Here is a 12,937-nt window from a genome sequence, read left to right as displayed (position 1 = left end):
ACCCCCCACACGCTGACGAAGCTTGCCAGCTGGCCTCCCACCGGGGTGCTTCGGTGGGGGCCCGACCCCACGGCCGGTTCAGTCCTGCTTCGACGAGGCTTTGCCGCCTTGTCCTCCTTGGCGACGACGGCAGGGTCCGCCTTACTTGCCTCGTCCCCTGTAAGCTTCCTGTGACGACGAACGGGCCGCTTGACGGTAGGTGGAAAATCCGCCGCTGGGGCCTTCGAGCTCGACCGGGGCCTCTCCAGAAGCTTCGCCGGGTGCTCGGACTTCCTCTTACCCGAGCCAGAGCGTTGGCTCGTGGTTGATGGCGCCGGGGAGGACGCGCCCTGCCTGGCGCCCGTAGAGCCCGACCGTTAGGCACTCCCGGTGCCAGCGGACTCGCGGTGCTTGGCCTTCTGTTGGACCCCCTTCGCCGGGGCGCCCAAAAAGGTCTTAGAAGACCGCTCAGACTTCTTCTTCTCGCCTGATGGGCTCTTTCCTTCCAGCCAGTTGGCGAGACGTTGATGGCGGTCCTTCATGGTCCGCTCCGACATATTGCCGCAAAACACACAGTCCTTCTCCACGTGCGTCTTGTCCTCATGTAGGCACTAAAGGCAAAGGGAGTGTTCGTCCTCCTTAAAGACATTCTGAAGCTGGCATCCAGGGCAGACCCTGAACAGCTTTCCGGGCGTCGAGCTTCCCTTCTCCTGGGCCATGTTCGAGATGGGCCTGAGAAACTTCTGGAGTCCTCCAAAAGCGTGGCTCGACGAAATCTTCACCCTTGAGGGTCGTGGACGAATCCGACACGGGTCCCCGTTGATCGGATGAAGAAACGGTGGAGCTTGAGGCTCTTTTGACCGAAAAGAGCAATTTTTCTGAGAAAAAACGTGAAAATTAGCACTAACACTCGAGAGCAATAGCACGAGGATCCCAACACTTGAACGTGCGGTAAAAATCTGAAGATGGCTGCCAGAGGCGGGGCTTAGGTAGGGGGGAGTCATTGGCTGTGGTCAGTATGACGCAGAGATCAGTGATTGGTTAATACTACGAAAGAGACCAGAAACGAAACTGATACTGATTTTTTCTTTACCGAGGATTCCCAGCCTGACGATGGGGAATATGCTGGAGAACCCTTTCTTCGGCTGGGGCATCCCTCTAACTGCCTCCCTTCAACTTGAGAACCATCTCCGGTTCCGGAAGCACCTTAAAACCTCTTTGCTTCTGCCTTTTCTCCTCTTCCCTGCGGACCTCCTGGCTGCAACCAAAACTGCACTGGCTACCTGGACACACTCCGATTTTGGGCCTAGGTCCCTCCATTGAACACTCCGCACTTGGGGACTGTTTCTGTATCCCCCTACAGTTCCCCTACCAGCCCTTGACACAGTAGGTCTGCACTTGCCACTGCTGGCCGTTACTTTTACATATGTTATCTATTCCCATGTACTGCACTATCCCTTTTCCCCTTCCCAAGCACTTGCGTGATCTGAATGACACCTGACCTAGTAGGATCGTTTTCTGGCCTCCCTTTGTTCTCCCTCCCTTGCCTTGTCGCACCTTGAAACATTTGTGTATAGGCGCGTTCTCAGAGTTGGTTGTATTTTCCTCAGAGTGCTGCAGGACCCGAAAAACCAAGGGACACCAGTTTGTGTGGTTGACTACAGATACCGGAATTGAAGATTTGCCAGTGACAGCTTTTTGACCAGTGCAGTGCAGGAGGCTCAGAAACAGCGAGACCTGCAGGAACTGCCAGGAACAGATGTCTTCAGCTGCATCTTTTTCTTCATTGTAAGGTACTACAAAATCCCGATGTAGAGAACTTAACTCGCATTGCGAAAGAGAGTGAAACTTTTGCAATTTGCAGGCCTAATCAGCTTGTGACCCAACATAGGATTCTTTTTATAAACTACTTCTGAGAACTTTGGCAAAGACTTTTCCGTGTAACTACCATAACTACTTTTTCCTATACAAGACTTTAGCCCATTGACTTTGGCCTAACCTATTGCATTGAATGGACTCCTCTGTTGAACTCAAAATATTTTCACTGGATAAGAATACTTAACCTTTTTATTAACCTGTGCCTTTTTTGCTCCTCCTTCAAAGTAGTTTAAATGCCTCAGAAACTGAAGTAGATTGGTGTGTGATATATGTTGCCTACTTCTAGTGAATATTTTACTGTGAAATAAATTAACAAGTGTTCTACCAAGAAACCTTGAGTGTAGGTTTATTTGAATACTTGCGATTGTAGACCTCTGTGTAACAGAATTACAGCTCACATTCCCCACTTGAGATAAGCCTGGCTGCTCAGCTCTGCTACCAAAAACTGTAGTACAGCCTTTACCAAAGGTTGGTTTGCTTACACCTGTAGTCATAGTTGTTTGTAGTGGCCCCAAAGGGTACGGCATACAAACTCAGCCTAACACAGATATGTCATTTGTTTGTGGTTACCCTTTGGTATAGACACAATGCTCTACATCTTTTTGTAGAATACATATATCCATGCGTTAAAAAGTGACCCCCAAAACGTGGCCATAGCCGTTTGGGCCTAGTGTGAGAGTTTATTTGAATACTTGTCACTGTGAATCTGTTTAACTCTGCTACAGCTCACTCTGACCCCTCTTGAGATAAGCCTAGCTGCTCAACACGCTACCAACATGTGTAGTACAGAATTATCCCAAAGCTTGGGTTCCTATTGCCAGGAGGTCAGGGTTGTTGCAGTGCACCCAAAGGGTACTGCATACAGTCTTGCCAAATACCCTCCAGCACCCTATTGTAAGGTAGTGTGTGCCGGGTCTAGAAAGTTACAATGTAAGTCAAGTCAATTTCACTTCACTGCTCTTGGAAATGGTTTCACCAAAAGAAGGTGTTTAAACCTTTGGGAAATCTAAGACTTCCCTGTGTCCCTGCCCTGAAGGTGCAGTGTGTTACAATGTAAAGATGTGTATTTAGTTGTCAGACTCCAAAGTCGAAAGACACTGTTCAAATCGCAGAAATCTACATGAGTGGGGAAAAAAGGCTCACTCTCTCCAGGTTAGTGTTAGGCAAGACTGTATGCAGTACCCTTTGGGTGCACTAAAATAACCATGATCACCTGGCAATAGGGACCCAATCTTTGGAGCAAGTCTGAACTTCACAGGTTGGTAGTGTGGCTGAGCAGCCAGGCTCATCTCAAGAGGTGTCAATGTGAGCAGGTATGTTGTGACAGTTTCAAAATAAAGTTATTCAAATAAACACTTCCACTCAAGGTTTCTTGATAAAACAATCATTAATGTATTTCACAGGCAGTTGTATAGGCATTCTTCAGAAGGGAGCAACATATGTAACCCCTATAATACACTTCAAAACACTTTGTTTCTCTAAATCAGATGATACCCATTGGGGATGGCACACACACTTCCTACACCCTCAGGGGACTTAAATAGCTAGGACACTGGACATTGATACATCACTGGTACATTTAGAGCAATACTGAGTTTTTTTTGTAAAGATAGAAGAGGAATAAAACAAAGGTTAACAATTCATAAACAGTTACGTACCTTTAAAAACTTAATGTCAATTAAGTTTAACCCTTTCCTGAGGAAAAGATGATGCACTGAGTCAAAAGGGAAGAAGAGTCTCTCAGGGATCCAGGACAGCCAATGTTAATTGCACAATGTCTAGGGGTGCTGAAGATCATCTTTGCAGGTAGGTAAAAAGTCTTGCAATATTTTTAGAAAAGTTCGTAGAAAATAGAACACTTGAAGGGCCACAGGCTGGGAGGCTTGTGATGGGCAAAGCTATAGCAACTCTGCAAGGTAACCAAGACAGGTCTCAACTGAGAGCAAGTAAGGCTCCACAACAAGAGGTATGTTCTTAGACTTTACAGTACCTCTGGTTAGAAGAGATGGTTCCAGCTGGCTTCTATTCTTGTACAGCTCTGCAGATCCTGTTCCTGAGCCTCAGTCGTGGGGACAAGCGGGAGGACGGCTGGGGACTCCTGCTCTGCAATGGGAAGGTCAGCTGCAGCAATGGGCAAACTCCAATTCAGCGATTCTTCATTGTTTCAGCTCTGCACATCTGACAGAAAATAGCAAAACTGCGCTTCTTGGGTACCACTCTGGACTTTCCTCGCATCTGGGGTCCAGCACCCGGTTGATGTAGCTCAGGCTTGGTCAGTCCTGCTTCAGGGAAGTCCGGAGGATCTTCCTGGCACTCGGGTCCGACTTAAAAGCAACGCACACAATCTGGTGTTCCTCTCCCTGGCACTTCATTTCCTGCAGCAGCGGAAGTACAGCCAGCTCTAAGAGAATGTCCAGACCAGCTTACTTTGGAGTGGATTGGTCCCACCAACTCAAAAAGGGAGAAGTCATCCTTGCAGGGCTTCTCTAGTCTAGGTTAATTCGGAGCTTCAGCAAAGCAGCAGGGCTTCACTCGGCAAACCAACAGTCCAGGAGTTGCAGCAGGAGTCTCTTCCTAGTTCTTCGGATTCCTTCGTCCAGTGGTCACTCTCTGGCTTCAAAGCCAAAAAGCCTTGCCTTTTATGCAGGTTTCTCAAATTCATTCCAGCCTAGCTGTCAATCACAGCAGGCTGGCTATCCTTTCTGGACAGCCAGCAAGTAAATCATCTTTGGGTGCATTCCTATAACCAAGGGGATTAGGAACAGGGAGTTTTGGGCACCTCCCTCACTTCTTGCCCCTGCCAGACATGCTGGAGCCAGAGGCGGGCTTCACGCATGAATCCCACCAAAGACAGAACAAACAAAGATAACAAACATGGTTTGGCACGCAGAGTAAACCTCACAAAGGACCTTGCCAACGAGAAATGGTGAAAAAAGGCGGCCAGGGCAATTTTGACAAAATGGGCACCCCTGGGTGCTTTACTGCAGCTGCAAACGTAGACCGTGGTAAAAACGCACAATGGTAGTAAAATGTAAACCACTGCCACCTGACATTAATTGTAGAAAGGTTAAAAATATTGTAAGATAGTGTGTGCTGGGTCTAGATATGAGTAAAAGTAAAGACAAATTCACTTCACTGTTCTTGGAAACAGTTTCACCAAGAGAAGGTATTTAAACCTTTGGGCAATCTAAGGGACTTCCCTGTGTGTCACAATGTAAAGATTATGTCTATGGAGTTTGTCAGATCCAAAGTGAAAAGAAATAAGGGTCAAAATCACAATAGAAAATCATGGGTGAGAAAAAGGGCTCACTCGCTCCAGGATAGAAATGAAAAGTCATGAAGTCCAGCAAAAGAGTTTGGGGTCTCTAAGGTAGAAGAGAATTAGCATATTTCAGAGAATTCTCCCCAACAAAGTCCATTGAAATGCAAATAAACCAATACGTCTAGTGCCTGATCCCACAATCGATATATAGGTGCCACCATCAGTAAAACACTATTCTATGAAAGTAATAGTATTAATTTCACAAGTTATACATAAGCCAAACAGGTATACAAACTGTACAGAGAATCCACATGTATGTGTTAAAGTCCCAATATATCACTACAATAAATTTACACAATGGCATGTGAGCAACCACAGCAAACCGTTAAAGTACAGTTTATATATACAAGGATTTAAGAGGACTGCAAACATTTCGTAAAGAGAAAGCTCTAATATTTAAGTAATAAACATACCATTCGTCAGATTCTTCATTGGTCACCGTTTCACCCTAAAAAAATAAAACACAATGAAAACCTGCCAGAGTTGTATATAGTGTACAATAAAGTATTCATACAAACTTGAATTCATTACATTTGTATAGCACAGAAATCTTGATTTTTAAGGACATCAGCATTTCACTTGTATGTATGAAGAAGCAAAATGAACTTTATAAACCGCTTTAAAAAAGTAGCTTTACGGGTAAAAAAAATATCTACTCACTTATTCCACCTCCATCCCCACCTTTCGGACAGTAAAATTATACAATTATCTTCAGATTGACTACCAATCCCTGTACATTTTTTAAAATGTTGTGCATTTCAGGTTTAATGATTTTATCTTTGCAAGGCTATGAAAACAACTAAGCATACTGTGTGGGATATATTGACCCACTCAGCTGTGCTTTACCACATCACGAAGCTGCATTTGCGCAAGGAAACAGCAAAATGGCCGTGCTGACTCCTGCGTTTTTGCAACAACCAAAAAAGATGGTTGCATCATCCTGCCACACACACTTCAGGCAGGATGGCACAGGGGACACTGCAGAAGCGCGCTAGTGTGATCTGAAACATAAATGGAGTTCAGGCAAGAGGCAGCATCATTTTGCTGAAACCCAATATTCCCCTTCAAAATGAAACCTTTTCCACCCTTTAAAATGCTGTTTGACTGCAATTCCTTCCATTAATTCTGAAACCACTGATTGATTGTGCCTCAGCAAAACCAGGCATAATTCCTGGCAGACAGGCCCTGGCAAGTTACCTTTGAAAGAAATCAACAAGGATCTTTATTTTCATTTACATGGGAACGCGCGTTTACTTTCTTAATAATGTAGGAAACACCAGTAGTTCAAAGGAACTCCAACTATCTGAGCCTGGTCAGTTTCATATATCAGTGTTCAGATAAAACTCCTGTCTTCAAGAAAAATGTCTTTGGCTGCAGAGACAGTGTGGAAATCTGATGAAGCTGCCAAACCGAATTGAAGAAAGAAATGTTAGCTTTGCACCACGTGTAAAAATATGGGTTTTTGCAAAAGAAAGAAAAACGAATGCCTGTGTTTTGAAATAGTACACTGATAAATGAAAGATTCAGTGTCTTTAGCAATATGAAGGGGTGTTACTGGTGAGACAGTATCACATGCGTTATTTATGCAACAGGCTTGTTTAATTCTGGATTTAGGATCAGAAAATGAAGGATTTTAAAACCAGGGTGGCTGGAGTTGCAAAGTTTAAAAACAAGTTTTCAGCCAAAATGATTTGTTGTCTCTCAGCAGATCCTGGCAACCCCCTGATAATTATAGGGTGTGACAGACCTTCGGTCTCTGCTGGGACCAAGGATGAAATTCCCTGGAAAGGAAGCTGAGATACACACACACACCCTCCCCCCCCCCCCCTTCCTGCTTTGAAGGAAATGCTAGTTGGCATCAGCTGGAAAGAAAAGAAATTATTCAGAGACTCCCATTTGTTTTGAAAGACTATTTCAAAAGGAAACTTTAAAAACTTGTACCTCGGCAGCAGAACTTTGTAGAAATGTGGAATTTTTGCAGTGTAAATGAATGTGATCTTTATTTTAAAACTTGGTAGAATGTATCGACACCTGGTGGACAGAAATGGTGATATGACATGCATTACTTCCCATAAAAGCATTTCTGATGGTTGTATCTGCTTAGATTCACATGCAGTGCATAGTCAGACACCCAGTGGTCACTGGAGTATTGCATCTTGTTTTTAGAAAATTGAAAAGGGGGTGGCGACATAGGCGTGTCTGTAATACTATCCCTACAGTGACGTGTAGTGTACCCAAAATCCCTCACGCGTCGAGGTCCCTCTGTGTTTTTTCTGCCATGAGGGAACCCTATGACTAACTTGAGCGAGTACAGAAAAGAGAAAGTAATAAGACGTCTATGTTCCTTCCATCCGAGCGGGGAGGAAGGGTGGGTGCATGTGAATCTAAGCAGATACAAAAGAACAAGTTACTCTTTTACCTGGTAACGTTCTTTCGATGGGATGGTCAGACGACGTATTCCATATCTATGACAGTAATCACCACAGCTGTGCTGCTTCGGAAAAGCTTCGCCGTCTGCGTCGATACGCTGCTCTCGAGGACCTCCTCCGACGTCACTGGATGTTATAAGTAGGACGCACGACGCCCGTAGCCTCAGTTGTAGATTTTTCCCAAAACGTGTGCCACCAGTATGCCAGTCTGACACACAAAGCCTTGCGGAAACGTAAGCTGCAATCGCATAAGAAATTCTGTAGCGGGGAAGGTAGGGAGGGAGTGATATGGAATAAGTCAGACTATCCCATCAAAAGGTCGTTACCAGGTAAGAGTAACTTCTTCGAGGGGATTGGGTCCTCCGACATATTCCATATCTATGACAGACTCCAAAGCAGTACCAATGCAAGGAGGTGGGAAAAGAATTTAGAAAACAAATTTAGCATGCTCAAAGTTCGGAGTAAAGGACAGCCTTGCCAAAGGCCAGATCCTGCCACCGGATGGAATCGAGGGAATAGTGACGTACAAAAGTATGTACTGAAGCCCAGGTGGCTACATCACAGACGTTGTGAATGGAAACGCCCCTCTGAAGGGCAGTTGAGGCAGCCATACCCCTGGTAGAATGGGTCCGTAAGCCGACCGGTAGGTCCTTACCCGCCAAGCGTAACTCAGATAGCCAAAATAATCAATCGAGACAGTGTTTCTTCACAGCCTGTCCCAAACGCTTTCCAGAGTAACCAATAAAGAGCTGATCGTCCACTCTGACCTGGGACATGCGTGAAATATAAAAGCTTAACGCTCTCCTAGGATCAAACCTATGGAGCCTATCCTCTTCCTTACCAGGATGTGGAGGATAAAATGCTGAAAGAGCAACCTTCTGGCCTAAATGAAATTCCGACACCACCTTCGGAAGAAAAGGACGAACTCCAAGGACAACCCTGTCCTTATGAAACATAGTGAAGGGTGGCTTAACTGAAAGTGCCTGTAACTAACTCACTCTGCGAGCGGAAGTGACCACAACTAAAAATACAGTTTTCAGAGTTAACAGTCTCAAAGGGCATGAAAGCAAAGGCTCAAACAGAGCACCCATCAGAAACTTGATAAGGTTCAAATCCCAACCGGGCACCTGGAAAGGTGACGGAGGGAGCACATTAGTGAGCCCTTTCAGAAACTGAGAAATTAAAGGAATTTTGAAATAGGAACACTCTTCCGACAAGTGCTTAAATATGGTCAGCGCTGCCAGGTAACCTTTAATGGTACCCACTTGCAGGCCCCTGTGGGCCAAAGAAAGCAAAAAAAGACAGAACCATGGGAATTTCACATGCAAAAGGATCCACATTCTTAAACCTGCACCAGTCGCAGAACTTTCTCCAACGGCAACAGTACAGGGACTTTGTTGCGGGCCTTCTGGCCGAAAGCAACACCTCCATCACGTCTTCAAGGAGGTCCCAATCCTTATACCTCAACCTTTCAGAAACCAAGCGTGAAGGTTGAGGGACCTGACCTCTGGATAGAGAACCTGACCCCCCCACCCCCCCTCCCGTGAGAGCAGATCGTCTCGGTAGGGAAGACAACGTGGAGGGCAGATTGACAAGTCGAGAAGGTCCGGGTACCACGTCCACCGGGCCCACGCCGGAGCAATGAGGATTATCCGGGAACCGAACCTTCGTAACCTCCGCAGTACTAGCGGGATGAGGGGGACTGGAGGAAACTCCTACAGCAGTGGGAATGACCACCCCACCACGAATGAGTCTCTTAAGGCTCCGTTTGGAGGAAATTCCCACAAGCAGAACCTCTTGCACTTCCGGTTGACACTGGAGGCGAAGAGATCCACTTGAGGGGTCCCCCCAAAGGCCGAAGATCTCCAGGAGAATCTCATGAGCAACTCCCACTCGAGAGATCGCGCTCTGCCTGCTCAGAGCGCCCCCATCTCGTTTTTCGTCTCCTGCCAGATGAACTGCCAAGATCGAAACTTCCTGCTGGATTGCCCAGAACCAGAGCTGCATCGCCTCCCTGCACAGAGGAAGGGACCCTGACGACCCCCCCACCCCCTTTTTTGTTGAGGTAGTGCATGCCCACCGTGTTGTCTGTCAGGATCAGGACATTCTTTCCTCGTACAGTCGGCAGAAAAGCCTTCAGGGCTAGCCTGACGGCACTCAGCTCCAACAGATTGATGGAGACTGGACTCCGACTGAGACCAACGACTGCTGACTGTCAAATCGTTGGCATGAGCTCCCCATCCCACGAGGGATGCGTCCGTCACGATCGTCACCTCCGACCAAGGCAGCCAAAATGGCCCCCCCATCAGATTGCCTTCGTCAGCCCACCACAGAGGACCTGGGCGACCGAAGACGGCACCTGAACAGGGTCCGACATCCTGCCGGAGGACCGAGACCACTGGAGCTTGAGTGCCCATTGCAAAGATCTCATCCGCAACCTGGCCTCTGGCACCAGAAGAATGCAGGGTGCCAGGAGGCCGAGCAGTCTCAAGAACACGAACGCTGGGAGAGTCTGGGCAAGTTGAAACTTGTGCACCATCTTCTGAATGTGATGAGCCCTCACCTGGGGAGGAAAACACTGCCCCAGGGACGTGTCTAGCACTGCTCCGATGTACTGAAGCCTCCGAGTTGGTGTCAAATGGGACTTCAAGTTGAGGGAGAAGCCCAGCTTGTGGAGGGAGTGGCAGGTGACCGACAGATGAACCAGGACTTGCTCGGGAGAGCGCGCACTGATCAACCAATCGTCCAGGTAGGGGTAGACGTGAATCCCCTTTCCTCAGGTGCGCTGCCACCCCTACCATGAGTTTGGTGAAGACCCTCGGGCGGAGGTCAATCCGAACGGCAGGACCCGAAACTGAAAGTGCGAGTCGCCAACTGCGAACCTCAGGTACTTGTGCTTTGGATGGATCGGCACATGAAAATAAGCGTCCTTGAGGTCAAGAGACACCAACCAGTCATGAAGTTGAAGGGACTGGAGGACTTGAGAGTAACCATCTTGAACTTGTCCTTCCTGAGGAGTTTGTTGAAACCGCGTCCATGATGGGTCTCAATCCCCAGTCTTTCTTGGAAATCAAAAAATAAGGGCAATACCATCCCTTATTCCTCTCCGCTACAGGCACCAGTTCTATGGCGCCTTTCTCCAGCAGGGATTGAATTTCCTGCGCAAGGAGCGGATCCGGACTCTTCAAAGAGATTCCCCAGTGGATTGTCTTGAGGCCTCTGCCGGAAAGGAAGACAGTAGCCATGGGTTGTGATCTCCAGAACCCACACATCTGAAGTAATGGCGTGCCACTCTGCAAGATGCTGCGCCAGCCTTCCCCCAACCGGCGAACCATGCGACATGGCCTCATGACTGAGCTGAAGCAGCTGCGGCGTCGCCTGAGGGCAAAGAGGCAACAGCCCGCGCAGCCTTGGCACCTCGAGTATCTTGTTTTCCACCTCTGGCACTCCTACGGTGGCCCCTTTCACTGGCAGCTCCTCTCGCTTTACCAAAGGATGAGTAATAACGAAAGGAACCTCCCCTCCATTGCTGTCCCGTAGGACGAAAAGGCGGAGGTTGTCGAACTGCAGCACCCAACGACTTCGCTGCAGCTTCTGAGGTCTGCAACCACTCAAGGCTCTCGTCAGCCTTGCTGCCAAAAAGATGTTCCCCCGTCAAAGGGCATGTTGAGGAGCCGGGCCTGCACATCAGGAGCAAACCCTGACTTCCGCAACCACGCAAGCCTGCGTATCACGGTGCTCGCCACCATGGACCGGCTGACGAAATCTGCCATGTCCAAACTGAACGGCACCCTGAACCATGGCAAGGAAACCATCCCGTTCAACCCCTTCGGGAATATGTTCAGCCGCCAAGGAAACAGTTCGTGTGTGTGAAACGAGACAAGGCACATATGGAGTTGGCCCCCTGAAGCGCCATACCACCTGCAGAAAACACTTTCTTCGCCCAGCCGTCAAAATGCTTCTCATCCCTAGCAGGAGGGATGGTAGGGTATGACGCCTGCTTTGCCGGGGCCGTAGCCGCCTGCACCACCAAACTCTCCAGAGTAGGGTGCTTGGACAAGTAGCAGGGGTCACTACTGGCTGGGCGGTATTTTCGCGGCAAAGACTTGGCCACTGCCGGGAGACTCTGGAGCAGTCCAAGCCACCGCCTCTCCTCTGTAGAGCCATATGAAACGGCAGTACCGGGTCAGTTGGTGGACCAATGTCGAGGATATCCATAAGGTCATCTTGAACAAACTCCCCCGGGGGAGCAGACCATACTAAGTACTCGGTGACCCTTGACATAAGGCGACGGTACGAAGAATCGGCATGAGTGCCAGGCTCAGGCCTACAAAACTCCACCTCCGGAGAGGTGTCCAGCCCACTAGCATCATGCAGAGACTGCCTCAGGTCCTCAAACTGGCTATGGCCCGAGAGAATCTCTTCTGGCACCGTGTCAGGCACCCTACCATCATCAGCCCTCATCCACCTCTGAAATAAACTCCAGATGGCGGTAAGAAGGCACAGAACTTGAACCAAAGCCATGCTTGACCTTGGCCAGAGCCTTTCTAGGGGGTTCCACAAAGCCACAGGGTACCCCCGATGACAGCTTCGAAAGGCTGCGAGCACAGCGTCGACAATCGATGGGTCCGACAGTCCTCGAGGCTGGGGCCCCGAGCGTGTCTCGACGGCCGGGACGCCGATGGCAGTGACTTCTTCAAAGGCAAGCTCTCGAAAGAGTCAGATGACCTCGGCGTCGATGTCTTCCGTGAAGACACCACAGGATCACACGGTCTCGAGCGCGTCGAGGACCGGGACCTGGACCGGGCATGCCGAGAACGATTCCCCTTGTCCGAGAGGGACCTTTCCCGCAAATCGTGACGACCACCCAAGCCCGAAGGCGTGCGAGTGTCTCTCGGCTGATCACAACCGACCCCACTCGGAGGTGCGGACGGACCAGTGCCCTGCGATTCGAGAATTGCCAACATTTTCTTCCCGAAGGAAGGCCATTCCTCCGGTGTCGCATGCTTGGTGGGGTAAGCGACCCGCCGACGGGCGGCGTCCTCGGATGAGGACGGGGAAGGTGACCGATGACGGCGCTTCCGGGAGTGCCTCGAAGAGGCAGAGGCGTGGCGAGTCCGACTCCGAGACCCACTGGACTTCCGACGATGCGGAGTCGCCCCTCGAGCCGTCCGTTGAAAGCCCCGCAGACCTCAACTTCCGGGGCTTGGACACCTTACCTACCGATAACTTCTTGCGCTCCCGCTTTCGACGTGAGCAACTGGCAGTCGACAGTCATCTGTGTCATGGGCCTCGCCGATGCACCAGAGGCAGGTGTCGTGCGAGTCCG

General features: G+C 48.9%; 1 protein-coding gene across 2 annotated transcripts in view; it reads right to left on the bottom strand.

Moving 5' to 3' along the window:
* Positions 1-12,937, bottom strand: part of ZNF638 (zinc finger protein 638) — an 846,814-nt gene that overhangs the window by 264,862 nt on the left and 569,015 nt on the right. For both annotated transcript variants that reach the window (XM_069632287.1, XM_069632288.1), the window contains one exon: positions 5,593-5,627. In XM_069632287.1, coding sequence (XP_069488388.1) covers positions 5,593-5,627 — 35 coding nt within the window. The remainder of the gene's footprint in view (positions 1-5,592; positions 5,628-12,937) is intronic.

The sequence above is a fragment of the Ambystoma mexicanum genome, chromosome 6q, assembly GCF_040938575.1.
Source record: "Ambystoma mexicanum isolate Mex_15411 chromosome 6q, UKY_AmexF1_1, whole genome shotgun sequence".
Taxonomy (NCBI): Eukaryota; Metazoa; Chordata; class Amphibia; order Caudata; family Ambystomatidae; genus Ambystoma; species Ambystoma mexicanum.
Note: the sequence above shows the minus strand (reverse complement) of the source record. Positions and strands in the feature narration are given on the sequence as shown.